The sequence below is a fragment of the Petromyzon marinus genome, chromosome 79 (assembly GCF_048934315.1).
Source record: "Petromyzon marinus isolate PM22_M1 ecotype Great Lakes invasive population chromosome 79, UKy_Petmar_22M1.pri1.0, whole genome shotgun sequence".
Lineage (NCBI taxonomy): Eukaryota > Metazoa > Chordata > Hyperoartia > Petromyzontiformes > Petromyzontidae > Petromyzon > Petromyzon marinus.
In genome coordinates, this window is record NC_133745.1 from 21,795,027 (window position 1) to 21,818,315 (window position 23,289).

The following is a 23,289-nucleotide window of genomic DNA, read 5'->3' on the forward strand; positions in this document are numbered from 1 at the left end:
GTATAGTGTAATGTATACTAATGTGTAGTGTAGTGCATAGTGTAGTGTATACTGTGAAGTGTAGTGCATAGTGTAGTGTATAGTCGTGTAGTGTATACTAATGTAGTGTAGTGTATACTAATGTGTAGTGTATAGTGTATACTAATGTGTAGTGTAGTGTATACTAATGTATAGTGTAGTGTATAGTGTAGTGTATACTAATGTGTAGTGTAGTGCATAGTGTAGTGTATAGTAGTGTAGTGTATAGTGTAGTGTCTACTAATGTATAGTGTAGTGTATAGTGTAGTGTATACTAATGTATAGTGTAGTGCATAGTGTAGTGTATACTAATTTATAGTGTAGTGTATACTAATGTGTAGTGTAGTGTGTAGTGTATAGTATAGTGTGTGTATGTTGAACTTTTTTCACACCCTACGTAGTCAACGACACTAAACACAACAAGCAGCAGCTCTAGAGACGTGAGTTTTCAATCAAGATTTAATCAACAACCCCGATAATCCGATGATGGATAGTCGATGGTTAACCCCGAGCGCCCAGAGGGTGAACCACTACATTGTGAATCTGTGTGGTTAAGTGGGCCCCGTGGTGCCGAGGAGATGTTGACTACCTCGCCTGGTGTACAGGAGGTCGTGAGTTCTATCCCGACCCTGACGACGCCTGCTGCTGCTGTTTATTTGGAGTCTGCGTCTCTCTCTCGTCATCATCACGGTGGCTAGGAGATGTTGACTACCTCGCCTGGTTTACAGGTCATGGGTTCTATCCCGACCCTGACGATGCCTGCTGCTGTATATATGGAGTCTGCGTGTCTCTCTCTCCCCGTGAATTTTTGTCCAGGTCCCTCCGATTGTTCCCTCCACATTTAGAATCAACATCACCACGCGTTTAGAGTATTCGGCTGCTGCTTTAAATGTCATGGTGATAAGCCATTTGGCGGAGCTGCTATCATTTGTGATGGCCCGGTCGCTTCTGAACAAGAGCTACTACACAGCAACTAAGTGGGTGTTTACCTGGTCAAATAAAAGTTTAGTTTTCGTCAGTAGACTGATCACACAGAGACCCATAGCCTCATCTCACAGAGACCCATAACCCCATTACATAGAGACCCATAGGCTCATCACACAGACTCATAGACTCATTACACAGACCCATAGACTCATCACAGAGACCCATACTCATTACACAGAGACCCATAGACTCATTACACAGAGACCCATAGACTCATTACACAGAGACCCATAACCCCATCACATAGAGACCCATAGGCTCATCACACAGACCCATAGACTCATCACACAGACCCATAGGCTCATCACAGAGACCCATAGACTCATTACACAGAGACCCATAGCCTCATTACACACAAAGACCCATAGACTCATCACACACAGAGACCCATAGCCTCATCACACAGAGACCCATAGCCTCATCACACAGACCCATAGACTCATTACACAGAGACCCATAGACTCATTACACAGAGGCGCTGTCGTCCCGACAGTTCTGTTCCTTCACCTGAAGAAGGCTACTTGTATTGTGGCCGAAACGTCGTGAGAATTTTATTGTCTTATTTTGTTTTATTGTTTTATTCTCATTCTACGTGACTTTACCGAACCAAGAAGATGAATCCTTGCAGTCATGAAAGCTTTAAATCGAAAAGTAAAAAGTTTAGTTTTGGTTTGGTAACGTGACAGATAAAATGCAACGTCTTTTTGTTTGTATCACCGGCCGTATATCCCAGACATGCCACGAGCTACAAGGCTCAGTGGGCCTTACCTGGTAAAATAAAATATAGTTTAATATTAGTATGGGTCTCTATGAATCTCCGTGAGTCTCAATGAGCATGAGTCTCTCTGGGTCTTTGTGAGTCTCTGTGGGCCTGTATGGGTCTCTATGAATATCTGTGAGTCTCAATGAGCATGGGTCTCTGCGGGTCTCTGAGTATGAGTCTCTCTGGGTCCTTGTGAGTCTCTGTGGGTCTGTATGGGTCTCTATGAGTCTGTAGAAACACACATTTAGCTAATTTGGCTGCTGCTATGAATTTCCTCGTGACGATGACGATGATATCGGCCACTTGGTTGAGTATTCTTTGGGTCTTTGGGTCTTTCGGTAAAGTCACGTAGATAGGTTCAAAGAAAATAACAAAAAACGCCGACGTTTTGGCCAGGTTACCGCCGCTCCTGACAAAAGAGCCACTACGTAGCAGCTGAGTGGGTGCTCACAGCTGTTCAAATAAAAAAAAAAGTTTATCTTCATTTGACACGGTGGGGGCCGATAGCGTTGCAGGAGCACGGCGACATCTGCCGTCGCTACCGACGTAGACAACACCCGCCCCCCCCCCCCCGCCGGCTCTCGAGGCCTCTGTCACTGCGGCGTGTACGTCCTGGAGTGTCTCCTCAAGTGCCTCTTGAGGTGGCCGTTCTGCGCGAAGCCCCAGCCGCACCGGCCGCAGACGTACGGCTTCTCGCCCGTGTGCGTCCGCGCGTGCGTCCGCAGGTTGTAGCGCGTCGCGAACGCCTTGCCGCACTGTCCGCACGCGTGCGGCCTCTCGCCCGTGTGCGTCCTCGAGTGCTTCTCCAGGTCGGAGGGCCGCGCGAACGCCTTGCCGCACTCGCCGCACGCGTGCGGCCTCCTCCTGCCTCCGCCGGGGGGCGCCGCCCCCGCGCCCCCCCCGCGCCCGCTCCCCGTCCGATTGGCGGCGGCGGGCGGCGGCCTCTCGCGCCGCCCGCTGGGGGCTCGTCCGGGATCTTGCGCCCCGCGCCGCCCCTCCCGTCGGAGCTCTCTTCCTGTCGTTGCGTCCGACGCAATGTTCGGAGGAAAAAAAAAAGGGGGGGGGGAGGGAGGGTCCGGGGGCTTCAATTTGAACCAACGTCGACACCGGGGGGCATGCTCAGCACCTCCTATTAGCGTGGTCAGCTAACAGAGTGGTGTAGTGTATGTGTTGTATGTAGTAAAGTGAAGAGTAGTGTATAGTAGTATATAGTATATTAGTATATAGTGTATCATAGTATACAGTGTAGTATATAGTGTAGAGTACATAGTAGTGTATAGTATAGTGTATCGCAGTATATAGTGTAGTGTATAGTGTAGTGTATAGTGTAGTGTATAGTAGTATATAGTAGTGTATAGTGTAGTGTATAGTAGTGTATAGTGTAGTGTATAGTGTAGTGTATAGTAGTGTATAGTGTAGTGTATAGTGTAGTGTATAGTAGTATATAGTAGTGTATAGTGTAGTGTATAGTGTAGTGTATAGTAGTGTATAGTGTAGTGTATAGTGTAGTGTATAGTGTAGTGTATAGTGTAGTGTATAGTGTAGTGCAGTGGTTCTTAACCAGGGTTCGATCGAACCCCAGGGGTTCAAGACACACACAGTATAGCAAGGTTCGCACTAATAAAATATATACCTATGTTTTGAAGAAATCATACTTTATTGTTCCAATTATGAAGGTTTCGGTGAATGCACTGATGAAGCTTGCAGGGTTCAGTACCTCAAATAAGGTTAAGAACCACTGGTGCAGTGTATAGTAGTCTATAGTGTAGTACATCATGTATAGTGTAGTACGTACGTATGTTGAACTTATTTGGCACCGATTAACACGGCTGGCACACTACACTATGCACTACATACTACACTACAAACATAACACACTACGCCACACCATACACTACACTATACACATTTTAAAACTATTTTGTTTAGAACTGCTTGTTGTTGTTTTCTTTAGATTGTTGTCCTTCCCCAGCACCTGCAATTAGCGTGGTTGGCTATATCCGGTACCAAGGAAGTTCAACGTACATACGTACAGGTAATGATGTCATTTAGGGCAGCTTAAACACAATCGCCAGCTTCCCTCAGCAGTTTAATAGAGATGCCATCTCTTGCAAGGCGCTAAACTACTAAACAATTTGCCAGGTGCAACGCCCCACTGAGCTACGTAACTCTTTCTCAGAAGCAACCTGGTCATCACAAACGACAGCAGCTCGACCAGCAGTGAACTACTCTGAACGCGTGGAGATGCTGATTGTAAATGTAGAGGGGAAAAATCCACGTGACCAGGAGAGAGAGAGAGACGCACACACACATACTCCAAATATACGGCAGCAGGCGTCAGAGTCGGGTTCGAACCTACGACCTCTTGCATACCAGGCGAGGTAGTCAACATCTCCATAGCCATCGTGAGGCCTCCTTTGCCAGTACCAAAATATACTAATAGGGTCTTTCCCCTTTTTTCTGGTGAACCATAGACTAGGCTCTAAGAAAAGCTGTCTCTGGTGTGGACCAATCAGTTTCAAGGGCAATGCATAAATTATCAGAGTATTATTCTTAGCTCTTTCGGTAAAGTCACATTGAAGGGAAACAATAAAATAATAAAATATATATAAAACAATAAAAATTCTCACGACGTTTCGACCATAACACAAACGGTCGTCATCAGGTGTGTCGGTTTGCATTAATTTATTTATTTTAAACGGTGTATTTCTTTATAAAAAAACGTCAGCGCCATGCGCAGCGATTTGGCAGTTTATTTAGAAGGACGAGTCCATCTATGTTCTGAGAAGAGGAGGGGGGAGACGAAAAATTAATGTATGCTGTCTGAAAGCCACTGTAAGCGTGAAAAATCAATTAAAACCTGAAATGATTGTTCACGCTTACAGTGGCTTTCAGACAGCATACATTAATTTTTTCGTCTCCTCCCTCCTCTTTTCAGAACATAGATGGACTCGTCCTTCTAAATAAACTGCCAAATCGCTGCGCGTGGCGCCGACGTTTTTAAAAATAAATAAATAAATACACCGTTTGAAAATAAATAACTTAATGCAGACCGACACACCTGATGACGACTGTTTGTGTTATGGTCGAAACGTCGTGAGAATTTTTATTGTTTTATATATATTTTATTATTTTATTGTTTCCCTTCAACGTGACTTTACCGAAAGAGCTAAGAATATGAATTACTGCAGTCACGAAAGCTTTAAATCAAAATTTATCAGAGTATTGTTTTTTTTTATTTAAAGCTTTCGTGACTGCAGGGATTCATATTCTTGGTTCTTTCGGTAAAGTCACCACGTAGAAGGGAAACAATAACATAATAAAAAGATAAAACAATAAAATTCTCACGACGTTTCGACTGCAACACAAGCAATCATCATCAGGTGTGAAACCACAACGTGACTTTACCGAAAGAACCAAGAATATTGTTTTTTGGTTTGCATTTGACTGCAAGTATTGTGGTCAATGTTAACATGATCCCTTGCAAAAGGTGTCAGTTGTGATGCCAGAAAATAGGGGGAAAAAAAACCCCTATTAGCATCTCCATAGCCACCGCTTTACCTGGCCTCAGCATTGTGAATAGCTCCTCAGCAACTGCTCGTCAAATGGCAACGTTGGCCCGGACGGTGGCCGCTTCCTCCAGCACGCTGGCACGTCCGGGATGGATACGATCGGCGATGGACAAGGAAACCCCCCGGGAAGACCGGGTAAAACGCTCACCCTCATTGGGCTCCTCCTCGTTGTCCTCCGACACCTCCACCTCGATGAAGTTCCGGTCTGCGGTGAAGCGACCTCCGCCGGATCCGTCCGCCTCAGCCGGCCTCCCGGGGGCCTCTCGCGGCTCCGGACGCGGCGCTGCGGTGCGGAGAGACACAACGACGGGAAGCGAGGTCGTCCCGGGCGAGCCGGAGGACGTCCCGCGGAGCGCGAGCGCGGAGGGTCCGCCCCGTGGTTTGGTTGCGAGACCCTGGCTCGGTACGGAAACAAAACGTCGGTCTTTTACCCCTCTCTGGCAGCAATAAATCAGAGGCTGTCTGGAGGACAGCGCTGTCCTCCAGACAGTCTCGTCCCCTTCACCTGATGAAGGCCGCTTGTGTTGTGGCCGAAACGTCGTGATTTTTTGTTATTTTATTTTCACCTACATGACTTTACCCAATAGAACCAAAGAGTATAGAACCAAAGAAGATGAATCCTTGCAGTCACGAAAGCTTTAAATCGAAAAACTTTAACCTTTTTACAAGGATTCATGTTACTGCATTCTGACAATCTAAATGCAATAATAATAATAATAAGGTGTTTCCCCTTTTTTCTGGCAACAAAGCTGAAACCTTTTGACAATGATTCATCTGTATTAACCACAATACCTGCAGTCAAAATGCAAACAAAAACACACTATTATAATATGATGCATTGTCCTTGAAACTGATTGGTCCACACCAAGGGACAGCTTTCTTTTGAGCCTCGACCCAATTGGTGCTCGACCAGATGACGCCAAAAGGCGTCACACAGCTCAAAGTTCTTATTTTGTCACACTTTGATACTGGCAAACAAGGGGGGGGTCTCATTTCGACCTTCGCTCAGTCTGTTAGTAGGAATGAGGGGGATATATATCTCTCTCTCTCTCGCTCTCTCTTTACCGTCATCGTCCACTTCGGTTTTCACCACGATCCTCAGGATCTCGGGGCTCCATCTCCCTTTGAACTCCCACTTCACCACTGCCCCCGCCTCCTCCTCTTCCTCCTCTTCCTCCGTCACCACCACTGCACGCGAACGCTCACACAGCCGGGCGTCTCTTAAAGGGCTACACGGGGGGGGGGGGGGGGGGGGGGGTAGGGGGGTTCTGAGCGGAAGGGGATCTGAGAAGAGGTTTCCCCCTTTTTTTCTGGCAACAAAACAGCTGCGTTAAGATGTTAAAACACCGAACTGAAACCTTTCACAAGGATCCATGTCTGCATTAACCGCAATACTTGTGGTCGGAATGCAAACAAATAAAAACGTACTAGAATAGAAGCTTTCGCCACTGCAGGAATTATCACTCTTTGGTTCTTACGGTAAAGTCACGTAGAAAATCAAATCAAATAACAATAGAATACGACGTTTCGGTTGCAACACAAGCAACCATCATCAGGTAAGAATGAATGATAAAAACACAGACACGGCAACAGCATAGGCAGACCCACATGTAGAGAGAGACACGCACAAAGACAACACAACAACCGCCATTCGCCACTAAGTGGCGGTGACGTCACCACGATGCTTTTGCCAGGCCATGTGCACCTTGAGGCCACGTGAAGTGTCGAACGCCCACTGGCAGGAGGTCACGGGGCAGACCCAAGTGCTACGGGTCGACTGACTAAAGACGACTGAGATGACTGGCTGATGCACCACCTGTGCCCCCTACTGTGCCAAAGACACACAGAGCGAGACACACACTAAGGAAACAGACACGGAAACAGCATAGGCAGACCCACATGCAGAGAGAGACACACACAAAGACACACAGAGCGAGACACACACCAAGGAAACACAGACACGGAAACAACAGGCAGACCCACATGCAGAGAGAGACACACACAGACACAGAGAGAGAGACACACACCAAGGAAACACAGACACGGAACAGCATAGGCAGACCCACATGCAGAGAGAGACACATGCAGAGAGAGACACACATGCAGAGAGAGACACAGAGAGAGACACACACAGAGAGAGACACACATACAGAGAGAGACACACACATGCAGAGAGAGACACATGCAGAGAGAGACACATGCAGAGAGAGACACACACGCAGAGAGAGACACACACCAAGACAAACAGAAGGACGACGAATCTGTGCCGAGGCCTTAAATAGAGAGAGGGGAGATGGGCCGGGGCAGAGAGAGGACTGGGGAGGCGGGACCAGCGGACTAACGAGGGGACAAGGAGGGAGCAGTGTGGAATCCCGGGCCACAGTGGACGGAGGAGAGACAATGGTGTACAGCAAGAAAATGGAAAGTTTGAGAAGGCAATTTTAATCTTGACTTGAAGCTTTCGTGACTGCAGGAAATCCATACTCTTTGGTTCTTTCGGTAAAGTCATCACGTAGTAGGTAGAAAATCATTTCTCACATTAACACAACTAGACCCAGCCACTCCTTTATAACCCTTGGGCTACACCCATTTCAAACCTTTTAAAACAGTCTGCATCAGCAGGAGGCCACGCTTTCCCGCCTGATGACAGACGCTTTTTGTTGCGCCCGAAACGTCGTGATGTATTTTATTTTTCTACCTACGTGATGACTTTACCGGAATAACCAAAGAGTATGGATTCCTGCAGTCACGAAAGCTTCAAATCAAGACTGAAACGCCTCTACGGGGAGGGATTTCACACTTCTGTTAGAACGTTTAACAGACTGCGAGACAAGAAAGCTAACCTGATCGAGTCGCTAACCTTTCTCAAGAGATGCTCACATTATCATAGCCACTTCCGTACCCAGTTACACGCTAATTTCTCACTTTAACATCATGCTAATTCTCTCAGATTATCATAGCCACTTCCGTACCCAGTTACATGCTAATTTCTCACTTTAACATCATGCTAATCTCTCACATTATCATAGCCACTTCCGTACCCAGTTACATGCTAATTTCTCACTTTAACATCATGCTAATCTCTCAGATTATCATAGCTACTGCCGTGCCCAGTTACATGCTAATTTCTCACTTTAACATCATGCTAATCTCTCACATTATCATAGCTACTTCCGTACCCAGTTACATGCTAATTTCTCACTTTAACATCATGCTAATCTCTCACATTATCATAGCCACTTCTGTACCCAGTTACATGCTAATTTCTCACGTTAACATCATGCTAATCTCTCACATTATCATAGCTACTGCCATGCCCAGTTACATGCTTATTTCTCACTTTAACATCATGCTAATCTCTCCCATTATCATAGCTGCTTCCGTACCCAGTTACATGCTCATTTCTCACTTTAACATCATGCTAATCTCTCACATCATAGCCACTGCCGTGCCCAGTTACATGCTAATTTCTCACTTTAACATCATGCTAATCTCTCACATTATCATAGCTACTTCCGTACCCAGTTACATGCTAATTTCTCACTTTAACATCACGCTAATCTCTCACATTATCATAGCTACTTCCGTACCCAGTTACATGTTAATTTCTCACTTTAACATCATGCTAATCTCTCACATTATCATAGCCACTTCCGTACCCAGTTACATGCTAATTTCTCACTTTAACATCATGCTAATCTCTCACATTATCATAGCCACTTCCGTACCCAGTTACAAGCTAATTTCTCACTTTAACATCATGCTAATCTCTCACATTATCATAGCCACTTCCGTACCCAGTTACATGCTAATTTCTCACGTTAACATCATGCTAATCTCTCACATTATCATAGCTACTGCCGTGCCCAGTTACATGCTTATTTCTCACTTTAACATCATGCTAATCTCTCACATTATCATAGCTATTTCCGTACCCAGTTACATGCTAATTTCTCACTTTAACATCATGCTAATCTCTCACATTATCATAGCTACTTCCGTACGCAGTTACATGCTAATTTCTCACTTTAACATCATGCTAATCTCTCACATTATCATAGCTACTGCCGTGCTCAGTTACATGCTAATTTCTCACTTTAACATCATGCTAATCTCTCACATTATCATAGCCACTTCTGTACCCAGTTACATGCTAATTTCTCACGTTAACATCATGCTAATCTCTCCCATTATCATAGCTACTGCCATGCCCAGTTACATGCTTATTTCTCACTTTAACATCATGCTAATCTCTCACATCATAGCCACTGCCGTGCCCAGTTACATGCTAATTTCTCACTTTAACATCATGCTAATCTCTCACATTATCTTAGCCACTTCCGTACCCAGTTACATGCTAATTTCTCACTTTAACATCATGCTAATCTCTCACATTATCATAGCTACTTCCATACCCAGTTACATGCTAATGTATCACTTTAACATCATGCTAATCTCTCACATTATCATAGCCACTTCCTTGCCCAGTTACATGCTAATTTCTCACTTTAACATCATGCTAATCTCTCACATTAACATAGCTACTGCCGTACCCAGTTACATGCTAATGTATCACTTTAACATCATGCTAATCTCTCACATTATCATAGCCACTTCCTTGCCCAGTTACATGCTAATTTCTCACTTTAACATCATGCTAATCTCTCACATTAACATAGCTACTGCCATGCCCAGTTACATGCTAATTTCTCACTTTAACATCACTAGACCCAGCCACTCCTTTATAACCCTTGGGCTACACCCATTTCAAACCTTTTAAAACAGTCTGCATCAGCAGGAGGCCACGCTTTCCCGCCTGATGACGGACGCTTGTTGTTGCGCCCGAAACGTCGTGATTTATTTTATTTTACACCTACGTAACTTTTACCGGAAGAACCAAAGAGTGTGGCAAATTTAGTAAAATTAAGAAGTGTAATGCAATGCAACACAGAGAGTCGGCTAACACACAGTTAACGCAGAGCCTGGTTTATTACCGTTCTCCCAAAGATTGCTAAATTAGAAGTAAAGTGTGAGTTGTGAGTAAACCCGCCCCGTAGAGGGTGGTTCAAACAATGATTCGAAGCTTTCGTGACTGCAGGAATCACTCTTTGGTTCTCTCCGTAAAGTCACGTCGAAAATCAAATCAAATAATAACCCGCAACTCACACTTCACGTCCAATTTAGGAGCTCAGTGCACCTGGCAACGTGGAATAATCAGGTGAGCTCACCTTCATCAAACTCCTCCGTCCACACCTCCATGTCGATGAACTTGCGGCCCGGAGCGGCGAGAAACGCGAAGGCATCCGCGGGCTCCTCCTCGTCGCTGGCTCCCAGTCCCCGCCCTCCTGGAAGCCGTGGTTCCACTAAAAAGGCAGCGCACGTCTCTGTGACCGGGCGGTAGTTGAACTTACGAGCGACGGTGAGGCAGTCGATCAGTCGGTTAGTCGGTTCCAGCGAGAGATATCCACCCCCGAAAGAGACAGGCGCCACGTTGGCTAGGAGATGTTAACTGCCTCACCTGTTATACAGGAGGTCGTGGGTTCGATCCCGGACCCTGACACCATTGTGGCTAGATGTTAACTACCTCGCCTGGTACACAGGAGGTCATGGGTTCGATCTCGATCCTGACGCCTGCTGTACATTTGGAGTTTGCATCTCTCTCTCGTCAACATCAGGATCGAGATCGAACCCACCCCCTCCTGAGTAGCAGGCGAGGTCGTTAACATCTCCTAGCCACCGTGATGATGATGAGAGAGAGACGCAAACTCCAAATATAGAGCTGTCTGGGTCGGTATCGAACCCACGACCTCCTGTATACCAGGCGAGGTAGTCATCATATCCGAGCCATTGTGATGATGATGATGAGAGAAAGACGCAAATTCCAAATATACAGCAGATGTCAGGGTCGGGATCTAACTCATGACCTCCTGTAACCAGGCGAGGTAGTCAACATCTCCCAGCCACCGTGGTAATGATGAGAGAGAGAGACAAAACCTCCAAATATACAGCAGTAGGCATCGTCAAGATCGGGATAGAACCCACGCCATCCTGTATACCAGGCGAGGTAGTCAACATCTCCCAGCCACCGTGGTAATGATGAGAGAGAGAGACACAACCTCCAAATATACAGCAGTAGGCATCGTCAAGATCGGGATAGAACCCACGCCATCTTGTATACCAGGCGAGGTAGTCAACATCTCCCAGCCACCGTGGTAATGATGAGAGAGAGAGACACACAACCTCCAAATATACAGCAGTAGGCATCGTCAAGATCGGGATAGAACCCACGCCATCCTGTATACCAGGCGAGGTAGTCAACATCTCCCAGCCACCGCAGTCTCCCACGTGCGTGGCGGTGGCCGTCCGTGCAAGCGCTCTCCAGGCTCATTCCCTGTCGAGAGTCAGGGGCCTGGCTTGGGCGAGGAGGGGCTCCCTTCCCGGTGGTCCGGTCGTAGGGCCAACGCGACCTCACCGTCGTCGTCGCCGTCGCCGTCGGCGTCTTCCACCATCGAGGCCGGGCCCGTCCAGAGGCTCGGGCTCCCTTCGTTCTCTCGTTTGACGACGAACGGCGACTGGGCGTGCGAGGCCATCTGAGAGGGGGAAACCGATCGAGACTCAAGGCCGCCCGCCCACCCCCCCCCCCCCGCACCCTTTTCACTTAGAGGTCGATATACAGGGGTGCTTAAAAAAAAAGATGTTAACACTTATAATGGGACGATCGTTTTGAATGGAAGAAGAACGGATAACACTGTAACATGATAACAAATGTAAGCTTAATAGCTTCAAAAAGTCAAAGAGTCTCCCAATTGTTCACCATCATTGTCAACGCGCGCCTCGAATCTTCTCCAGGTGGTCCTCCAGAGCTTGTAGGAGGTATATTTCTTGTGGTATTGTTGCAAATTCGCAGAGGTATTAAACATTGCTTAAGCACCCTGTACAATAAAGATAACCCCCCCATATATAGCCTTCAACAGACTTTTGGGGCAAGTGCTGTAAGCGAGCAGCACCTATGAAGGCCGGCACGGCGCACGAGGGGAGTGGGTGGCCAGCACCATGCCCGGCCGCCTTTGTCTCCCCAGTGCTAGCGATGTTTACTGCACACCGCACCAGGTACGCGTTTGAGGCCGAGTCGACCTAGGGGAGACCCACATCCTCTTGTACCACATCACTCCATTTCTTCTTTAGCCCGTGTCGTACCCATTTAGCCCCCTCTATCCGGCCAAACAAAAGCTGTCCAGGCATGCGGTAGCTGGGCATGCGGGCTACATGACCCAGCAAATGCAGCCTTGCCTGCCGGAGGAGCTCACCGAGAAGACCCGAAGCTTCGTGCGGAGCGACAGACCAGGTAGCTTCCACACAGCGTTATGCAGCCGGTGAAAAGATATTGCCGCTCGACTGATTCGGAGTGAGACCTCTGTTGTCAAACTGGAGCCGGTCATGAGCACACTGCCCAGTTATGGGAAACTCTCCACTCTCTCCACAATTGCCCCATCACCGATTGGGAGTTGTGGGGGTGGAGTGTCCGACGGTACAAAATACCCAGGCAGGTGCTTAGTTTTGGTGGGGCTGGTGGTAAGGCGCCACCTCTTAGTGGCAAGCTCCAGGTTCAGCAGCACCGCCTTAAATTTCTCCTCCGAGTGAGCGGCAATTACCAGATCATCGGTATACTTAACATGTTTAACACGTAGGCTTTCGCGCCCACTGCACCTGATATGAGTTAAATGATGACGTCACCCTGCTGCTGCTCTATTTAAGACCGGGAGCAAGTGGAGGGCTTCACCATTCTGGCGAATTGCCCGATGATGCTGGATGTAATTACCAGCGAAACGTCACAGTACTACTAAAACTGTAAATGTTGTGGATTCACTCTTCAACACACCGGTGGGCTAAAGCAGTGAACTATTTTTGTCTTTTGTCAACGTGACAACTTTTTTTGCTGATTGGCCGTGTCAGGTGGTGGAGGGTTACGACACATTTATAAATAACGCGATCTAACCCAAAAACCTTTATTATGAATACTTGACATGGTTGACCAATAGGGAGCTATCCCTTGACCGCACCTGGGCATCGATCAGCCTCCCATTGTATCTGTTCCAGATGGAGATTCCTCTGGGACAGCCATCGAAGGCTTCACGAACTACGTGGTCGAAATAGATGTTAAATAATGTGGGAGCCAGAGGACATCCCTGTCGCACCCCAAGGTGTACAGGGAATGGCTCTGACTCCCGGCCACGTAGGTTTACCCGGGCCCGCTCACCATCATGAAGGTCCTTAATGATCGTGAGCAGTGGGTCAGGGAAACCGAAAACATGAAGAACAACCCAGAGCCCAGGCCTACTGATGGTATCATAGGCCTTGACCAGGTCAATAAAGCAGAGATGTAGGTCTTGCTGGAATTCCCTACACCTCTGCTGTAGCAGACGGACAGAGATTATGGCATCTGTGCAGGACCACCCTTTCCTGAAACCGCATTCGGGCTCCGCAAGCTTCTCAGCGTGCCTGGCAAGGCAATGTTCACTACACACCACACCAGGTACTCAATTGAGGCTGAGTCTACCTAGGGGAGGCCCACGACCGGTTCAGATTATCGTCACTGCTGTTGGCCGTGAGCGGGAATCGAACCCGGGTCGCCAGGCTTGTAGCGCAGTGTAGCGCTAACCACTACACTATCGCTCCCCACCAGAGACACACAGACACACACACATACAGGACACACAGACAACAACCGCCATTCGCCACTAAGTGGCGGTGACGTCACCACGACGCTTGTTCCAGGCTATGTGCACCCTGAGGCCACGTGAAGTGTCGAACGCCCGCTGGCAGGAAGTCACGGGGCAGACCCAGGTGCCACGGGTCGACTGACTGAGATGACTGGCTGATGCACCACCTGTGCCCCCTACTGTGCCAACCTGCTGTGCTTTAGCCACCCGGCGCTCCGCTCGTTGTTCTGAGCGTCGCTCCTCCGCCCTCCGTTGTTGTTGGAGGGCGACTGCCTCCAACTGCCCAGTAGCATCCTTCACGAGCCTCCTCCACAGAGGCCGATCTTGACACCGCTGGTACCAGTCATCGGCAAGTCCACTCAGCTCCACGTCCTCCTGTACCACATCACTCCATCTCTTCTCTAGCCCGTGCTGCGCCCGCTTAGCCCCCTCAATCCGGCCAAACAAAAGCTGTTTCGGCATGCGGTGGCTGGGCATACGGGCTACATGACCCAGCAATCGCAGCCTTGCCTGCCGGAGGAGCTCACCGATGGGACCCTGCCCAGATCTTTCAAGGATTTGTGAGCTCCTCACACAATCCAGTCTGGTTAAACCCAGGATGGATCGTAGGCAGGCCAGCCTAAATGTTTCTAACTGGCGAAGATGTTCCATTAGGGGGGTCCACGTTTCGCAAGCGTAGAGAAGGGAGGGAATGACCGTGGCCGAGAAGACCTGAAGCTTAGTGCGGAGCGACAGACCAGGTAGCTTCCACACAGCGTTACGCAACCGATGAAAAGATATTGCCGCTCGACTGATTCGGAGTGAGACCTCTGCTGTTAAACTGGAGCCAGTCATAAGCACACTGCCCAGGTATGGGAAACTCTCCACTCTCTCCACAACTGCCCCATCACCGATTGGGAGTTGTGGGGGTGGAGTGTCCGATGGTACAAAATACCCAGGCAGGTGCTTAGTTTTGGTGGGGCTGATGGTAAGGCCCCACCTCTTAGTGGCACGCTCCAGTCTCAGCAACAGCGTCTCCAACTCCTCCTCTGACTGAGCAGCTATTACCAAATCATCAGCATACATAACGTGGTTGAGCAATAGGGAGCCATCCCTTGACCGCACCCGGGCATCGATTAGCCTCCCATTATATCTGTACCATATGGAGATTCCCCCGGTACAGCTATTGAAGGCTTCACGAACTACGTGGTCAAAATAGATGTTAAATAATGTGGGAGCCAGAGGACATCCCTGTCGCACCCCAAGGTGTACAGGGAATGGCTCTGACTCCCGGCCACGTAGTTTTACCCGGGCCCGCTCACCATCATGAAGGTCCTTAATGATCGTGAGCAGAGGGTCAGGTACTCCAAAAGCACGAAGAACGACCCAGAGCCCAGGCCTACTGATGGTATCATAGGCCTTGACCAGGTCAATAAAGCAGAGATGTAGGTCTTGTTGGAATTCCCTACACCTCTGCTGTAGCAGACGGACAGAAAATATGGCATCTGTGCAGGACCGCCCTTTCCTGAAACCGCATTGGGGCTCCGCAAGCCTCTCCTCAGCGTGCCTGGCAAGGCGATGCTGAATAATCCTTGCCAGGACCTTTCCCGGCACACTGAGGAGTGAGATGCCCCTGTAGTTGTTACAGTCTGTGCGGTCCCCCTTCTTAAAAAGGGGGACCACCAGGGCATCCTTCCAATCCTGCGGAACCCGTCCAGTGGTCCAGACTGTTGTTATGATGTCATATAGGGCAGTCTGTGCACAAACGCCACCCTCCCTCAGCATTTCGCTTGGGAGATCATCTCTGCCCGCTGCCTTTCCTGGTCTCAGACTCCGGATCGCCTTCAATACTTCCTCAGCAGATGGCACCTCAGCCAGCCACTCACAGGGGGTGACTTCTTCCAATATTTGAGGCACCGCAGCCTCAGCCGGGTCATCCTCACTTTGTGCCACGATGTTTTCCTGGCTGAGGGATTTTCCCTCCCCCAGGACCTCACAGAAATGCTCAGCAAATCTGCGAACCTGTTCCTGGGGGTCGGAGATTGGATCACCGTTTTTTCCCCTAATGATGGTAATAGGTGTGGCGCTGCAGGTTACTTTTTTGATGGAGTTAAATAGAGATTTGTGATCACGGGCCACTGAGGCAGACTCCATCTCCTCAGCAACCCGCGACCACCACCCATCCTTGCAGCGCCTCACGGCTCTCCGAACCTCCGAGCGAAGGCTGCGGTAAGCCTCCTCATTCTCTGACGTGGGATTCTGTAACCGATGACAGTGGGCCTGTCGCTTTTTCTCAACCATCCTGAACACCTCCTCTGTCAGCCAGGGTCTCTGGGGAGGTCTGGACCGCGTACCTAAAGCAGCCATTGCAGCTGCATGAGTCACAGTCCTAAACCTCGCCCATTTACCCTCGACATCAGGAGGAGTCGGGGACGATGCCAATCCCAGCCACAAGCGATGATGAAATTCTCGCTTACAACTTTCATCAGATAACTGAGACCAGGCCACTTTATGTTGGAATGGGGTCCTGGGTGTACACCCACCACCGGTGTGGAAGAATGGCAGGCGCATCTTACAGATGACTAGTCGATGGTCAGAGGGCAGATCAGCTCCACGGTAGGTCCTGGTGTCAAGGACATGGGCTCGCATTCGCTGGTCCGTCACTATGTAGTCCAGCAGATGTTCTTGCTTGGACCCGGCATGCATCCATGATGTTGTGTAGATGCGCCGATGCCGGAACAGCGTGTTGGTAATTACAAGCCCATGGGCTGCACAAAAATCTAGCAGCCTCCTACCGTTGTTATTGAGCTGATCTGGCCCATGCCCTCCAATCACTCCAGACCAGGTGCCAGTATCATGACCAACTCGGGCATTGAAGTCACCCAACATGATGACTCTATCCCGAGGGGCCACTTTAGCCAGCACCTGTGACAGGAGGTCATAGAAGGCATCTGACTCATCGGCTTTGCCTGCATCCCTCCACGGATGTTCATCTTTGGTGGGGGCATAAGTAACCACGACCACCATTCCTCGCCTCCGGTTGATGGGAAGGCGAGCCCAAAGTAGCCTGGGGCTTACAGCTTCCCACACCTCACCGCCACGCTCCCACGCCCCCTTCATTCTTTTGTTCAAAAGAAGACCCACACCCTGTTGTTTGGCAGTCTGCTGCCCCGAGTAGAGGACTGTCCACCCCTCATGGTGGCAGGAGCCAGAGCTGGTCCACCGGACCTCCTGAATGCCGCATAGATCCAGGCAGTACTGGTCCAGCTCCCGACAGAGGAGTGGCAGCCTCTCCTCTGCAGTGAGCGTTTGAACATTCCACGTGGCCACCCGTAGTGGCTTTTCGTTGTTTCTGGAGTAGCCCCGAGGGTAGGTATTCAATCTCCTGGCTCCGCCAATTGGGGTTTGGCCAGGAGACGTCATAGACGCCTGGCCCCCCGGGGCCTCCAGCACAAGCTTGGGGCTTACAGCTTCCCACACCTCACCGCCACGCTCCCACGCCCCCTTCATTCTTTTGTTCAAAAGAAGACCCACACCCTGTTGTTTGGCAGTCTGCTGCCCCGAGTAGAGGACTGTCCACCCCTCATGGTGGCAGGAGCCAGAGCCGGTCCACCGGACCTCCTGAATGCCGCATAGATCCAGGCGGTACTGGTCCAGCTCCCGACAGAGGAGTGGCAGCCTCTCCTCTGCAGTGAGCGTTCGAACATTCCACGTGGCCACCCGTAGTGGCTTTTCGTTGTTTCTGGAGTAGCCCCGAGGGTAGGTATTCAATCTCCTGGCTCCGCCAATTGGGGTTTGGCCAGGAGACGTCATAGACGCCTGGCCCCCCGGGGCCTCCGGCACAAGCTTATTAGTTACATATTTCAGTTTAATTCGTGGTTTCGTGGTAATGAATTGAAGGTGGAGGGGTTACCAGCCCCTCGCACCCGTCCAGAGCCCCCGTTTAGCCCCTGTGGTGGACACATATGCCATGAGGGGAGGAGCCAATCAAAATTGGACCTCCCCCCACAGCACTGTCCACGACAGAGTTGCCCGTCCGGCACCGCGAGAGGTAGGGGTTTGTTTTGCCACACAGACACACACACAGTCACACACACAGACACACACACAGACACACACAGTCACACATAGACACACACACAGATAGACACTCACACAGACACTCACACAGACACACAGTCACACATAGACACACACAGACAGACACTGCCACACACAGACAGGCACACACACAGACATAGACACACACAGACATACACACACACAGACATACACACACAGACACACAGATACACACAGACACACACACAGGCACACAGAGACACACACAGGCACACAGACAGACACACACACAGACAGACACACACATACAGACACACACACAGACAGACACACACACAGACACACAGACACCTCACCCTGTGCGACGAAGACGAACAGGGCGACAAGATGCAACGCACACAAAGGGCGGGCCACGTCAAGACACGGCCAGAGCGGCGGCGAGATGCAGGACAAGACGGAGCAAGCGACGTCTCCAACGCACCGCGGAGCAGCAAAGACAAAGCGCCCCCAGGCAGCCTCTAGCAGGCTGTAGGGGCAAGTGCTGTGGGTGGCGCGGAGCAGCAAAGACAACGCTCCCCCAGGTAGCCTCTAGCAGGAAGTAGGGGCAAGTGCTGTGGGTGGCGCGGAGCAGCAAAGACAAAGCTCCCCCAGATAGCCTCTAGCAGACTGTAGGGGCAAGTGCTGTGGGTGGCGAGTATCAGCAGAGACAAAGCTCCCCCAGGTAGCCTCTAGCAGAATGTAGGGGCAAGTGCTGTGGGTGGCGCGGAGCAGCAAAGACAAAGCTCCCCCAGGTAGCCTCTAGCAGACTGTAGGGGCAAGTGCTGTGGGTGGCGAGTATCAGCAAAGACAAAGCTCCCCCAGGTAGCCTCTAGCAGAATGTAGGGGCAAGTGCTGTGGGTGGCGAGTATCAGCAGAGACAAAGCTCCCCCAGGTAGCCTCAAACAGACTCTACGGGCAAGTGCTGTGGGTGGCGCGGAGCAGCAAAGACAAAGCTCCCCCAGGTAGCCTCTAGCAGACTGTAGGGGCAAGTGCTGTGGGTGGCGAGTATCAGCAGAGACAAAGCTCCCCCAGGTAGCCTCAAACAGACTCTACGGGCAAGTGCTGTGGGTGGCGCGGAGCAGCAAAGACAAAGCTCCCCCAGGTAGCCTCTAGCAGACTGTAGGGGCAAGTGCTGTGGGTGGCGAGTATCAGCAGAGACAAAGCTCCCCCAGGTAGCCTCTAGCAGAATGTAGGGGCAAGTGCTGTGGGTGGCGCGGAGCAGCAAAGACAAAGCTCCCCCAGGTAGCCTCTAGCAGACTGTAGGGGCAAGTGCTGTGGGTGGCGAGTATCAGCAGAGACAAAGCTCCCTCAGGTAGCCTCTAGCAGAATATAGGGGCAAGTGCTGTGGGTGGCGCGGAGCAGCAAAGACAAAGCTCCCCCAGGTAGCTTCTAGCAGACTGTAGGGGCAAGTGCTGTGGGTGGCGAGTATCAGCAGAGACAAAGCTCCCCCAGGTAGCCTCAAACAGACTCTTCGGGCAAGTGCTGCGGGTGGCGCGGAGCAGCAAAGACAAAGCTCCCCCAGGTAGCTTCTAGCAGACTGTAGGGGCAAGTGCTGTGGGTGGCGAGTATCAGCAGAGACAAAGCTCCCCCAGGTAGCCTCAAACAGACTCTACGGGCAAGTGCTGTGGGTGGCGCGGAGCAGCAAAGACAAAGCGCCCCCAGGTAGCCTCTAGCACAGGGGTGTCCAAAGTTTTTTTAGTGAGGGCTAAATACAGAAAAATCAACAAAAGGCCGGGCCACACACTAGAGGTGACATATTGACACGTGATGAATACTGTGTGTATTGCTAACTCACCTATAATGTGAAGAACACTGCACTCAGTGGGAGCAGTGATGCTGTCCTTTGGATTGAAGGATGGCTGACATGTCAGGAGAAAGTTTGGTGGTCGAGACACGAAGGACTTCACAGAGATGGCTATCAGTCATTCTGGTTCTCGGTCTGCTTTTGTTCTGATTTAACAGAGAAAATGTTTGTTCACATATGTATGTTGAGCCGAACAGGCTCATCATTCTTTTTGCGTGGCGTCTCATCAGAGGAAACTTGGCATTATCCAAACTCTGATAGAAGTCAGCGAGGGAGGGGAGCTGATGTTGACTCTTCAGAGAATCATCACATTGCATTTCAATCAGTTCTAACTGCAGACTCTCTTCCACTTCTTCTGCATCCACCAGGAAGGGGGTCGAGAACAGCTTGATTTATTTTTCAATGGCAGAAAAATCTTGGAAACGCTGGTTGAATTCTGTCACGAGAGATACAATCACAGACACACATTTCTCCTTTTTAGCAGAAAGGTCGGCCTTTGGAATAAGCAGACTTGATTTCAGACAGCGCAGGGAAGTGTGCAGCATTAAAGCCTCGTAGTTGTGTCTCAAACAGGCGGAGCTTTACACAGAAGGCTTTCATGTGCGCATACAGGCGTGGCACCAGCTGTTCTTTGCCTTGTAGGTTCTTAAATTTTGATTTAAAGCTTTCGTGACTGCAATAATTCATATTCTTAGCTCTTTCGGTAAAGTCACGTTGAAGGGAAACAATAAATATATATAAAACAATAAAAATTCTCACGACGTTTCGACCATAACACAAACGGTCGTCAAACCGACACACCTGATGACGACCGTTTGTGTTATGGTCGAAACGTCGTGAGAATTTTTTTATTGTTTTATATATATTTTATTATTTTGTAGGTTCTTGTTCAGCGTATTCAGATGATGAGTAAGATCAACTAAAAATGCCAGGTCTGCCAGCCACAGAGGGTCACTCAGTTCATGAAGAGGTCGGCCCTTCTCTTTCAAAAACTGGTCGATTTCTGATCTCAGCGAATTAAAACCGCTGCAGCGAAGAGCCGCGGCTGAGCCAGCGCACATCAGAGTGGTAGAGCACATCCCCCGTATTCAGCATCCACGTCAGATAGGAAAGCTTGAAATTATCTGTGGTACAGTCCTCTGGCTCGAATTATGTTGACAGTTTTTACAACGGTGTTCATCACATCGCCCAGCTGGACAGTCTTGGTTATTGCAAACATGATGCCTTGAATAAAGGTGTCAGTTTTTGTGCCAGTTAAAAGGGTAAAACCTATTCCTATATCTTGTTTCTGGCAAAGGAGGTCTCATAATGTAAATGCTCACCCCGAGCCCTCAATACTCTGATAGTGCGCTGTTTTTGAGTTGTACGCCTTTTGGCGTCTTCTGGTCCAACACCAATGGAGACTAGGCTCTAAGAAAAGCTGTCTCGGGTGTGGACCAATCAAATTCAAGGACAGTGCATATTATTATCAGAGTTGTCTTTTTTGTTTGCATTTTGACTGCTTGTGTTGTGGTTATTGCAAACATGATGCCTTGAATAAAGGTGTCAGTTTTTGTGCCAGTTAAAAGGGTAAAACTTATTCCTATTTCCTATAGTGTGCTTCTTGTTGGATTACGCAGCGCATCCTAACAGCCTCACCTCCGCTCTCTTTTATCTTGGCGCACACCACCGATGCCATTCCTTTGCGCTCGCCCGTCACGGCCGGAGCTCCATCCGTTGTTACTCCACAGAGCTTGGCCCCATTTAAGCCCCCATCTTTTCAGCTTCCTTCTGACACAGCTTCAAAAATATCTCTACCCGTCGTTGGGCTTTTTAGGCTCATCATATCAAGCAGTTCCTCCGTACAGCAAAAATTATCATCTACTCCCCGCAAAAAAAAATTAACAGCTGCGCGGTGTCTGTGGCATCTGTGCTCTCGTCGCATGCTATCGAGTAAAAAATCAAAAGCACAAGCTTCGTCTCTCAGCTTGAAGTTTCAAGTTAGCCGACAAGTCCTCGATTCTCCGCGCCACTGTATTTCTGGATACGCTCACGCTGTTGAAATCCTGCACTTTTTCCGGGCACATTATTTCTGTGACTTTGATGAGGCACTGCTTCATGAAATCACCGTCTGAGAACGGTTTGCCGTGCTGGGCAATAAGTTGAGTGACTTTCATAGCTTGCTGTTGTGGCGTTTTCCTGTATTTTGTTAGCACGAAAATTTTTTTGTTGTTGAGCTTGCAGGCTAGCCGCCGTTTGCTCGACTTTCTGTGTTGGTTTGGCACCGGTGTACGATGCGTAGCTCTGATGTTTGGTCTCATAGCGCCGACGGACATTATACTCTTTCATCACAGCAACATCTTCATTGCAAATCAAACAGACACACTTTCCGTTGATTTCTTTGGAAAAAATATTCATTTTCCCACCGTGTTTGAAATCTTCCACACCAACTCGCTAATTTTGCGTTTCCTTCGGTGCTGACATTTCTGGCGACTCGCGGTAAAAAGCTTTTTCTTTGCTTAATTTTGTTTAGTGGAGAAGCGCGGTTTTCCGTGGCTGGCTCCATCTAGTGTTGAAACTGAGAAGTGAAACAGACCAGTTACTAGCTAATCACTAAACTATTTAAATGCTAAATTCTATGCTAATTTCCTTTGTCAAGGGGCACCTCTGCGGATGTGTATACTTTAACTTAGCTATTTCAATGAGCCATTTCAATGCTAATTTATATGCTAATTCCTTTGTCAAAGCCCGTAGTCTTCTTCTTCTTCTCACACAGCTTAAATGTCGTGATCTAAGCGTGGCTTCTCCCACTCCAGCGCTGTCCTCCAGACAGGGTCGTCCCTTCACCTGATGAAGGCCGCTTGTGTTGTGGCCGAAACGTCGTGATTATTGTTGTTTTATTATTTACCTACGTGACTTTACCGAATAGAACCAAAGAGTAAGTGAAACAGAGTTGAGCTCAAGCTTCTTGTGCGGGCCATATTCAATTATAGTTTCAACATTTGCTGCGGGCCAATAAAAACTGGACCGCAGGCCGCAGTTGGCCCGCGGGCCGTAGTTTGGACACCCCTGCTCTAGCAGGATGTAGGGGCAAGTGCTGTGGGTGGCGAGTATCAGCAGAGACAAAGCTCCCCCAGGCAGCCTCTAGCAGGCTGTAGGGGCAAGTGCTGTGAGTGGCGAGTATCAGCAGAGACAAAGCTCCCCCAGGTAGCCTCTAGCAGGCTGTAGGGGCAAGTGCTGTGGGTGGCGCGGAGCACAAAGACAAAGCTCCCCCGGGTAGCCTCGAACAGGATGTAGGGGCAAGTGCTGTGAGTGGCGAGTATCAGCAGAGACAAAGCTCCCCCAGGTAGCCTCTAGCAGGCTGTA

General features: G+C 49.3%; 1 protein-coding gene across 3 annotated transcripts; it reads right to left on the minus strand.

Moving 5' to 3' along the window:
* Positions 1-463: 463 nt before the first annotated feature.
* Positions 464-23,146, minus strand: LOC116958529 (uncharacterized). Of its 3 annotated transcripts, XM_076057006.1 has the most exons (7): positions 21,583-23,146; positions 19,936-20,380; positions 11,813-11,930; positions 10,569-10,703; positions 6,406-6,528; positions 5,489-5,623; positions 464-2,783 (listed from the first exon to the last, which is right to left on the minus strand). In XM_076057006.1, the coding sequence occupies exons 3-7, from the start codon at positions 11,928-11,930 to the stop codon at positions 2,362-2,364; spliced, it is 933 nt and encodes a 310-aa protein (XP_075913121.1). In that variant the 5' UTR covers positions 19,936-20,380; positions 21,583-23,146; the 3' UTR covers positions 464-2,361. The 3 variants fall into 3 exon arrangements, with proteins under 3 accessions (XP_075913121.1, XP_075913122.1, XP_075913120.1); XM_076057007.1 differs by lacking the exon at positions 21,583-23,146 and having other exon boundaries at positions 10,569-10,685; positions 19,936-20,658; XM_076057005.1 differs by lacking the exons at positions 19,936-20,380; positions 21,583-23,146 and adding an exon at positions 18,458-19,054.
* Positions 23,147-23,289: the final 143 nt, after the last annotated feature.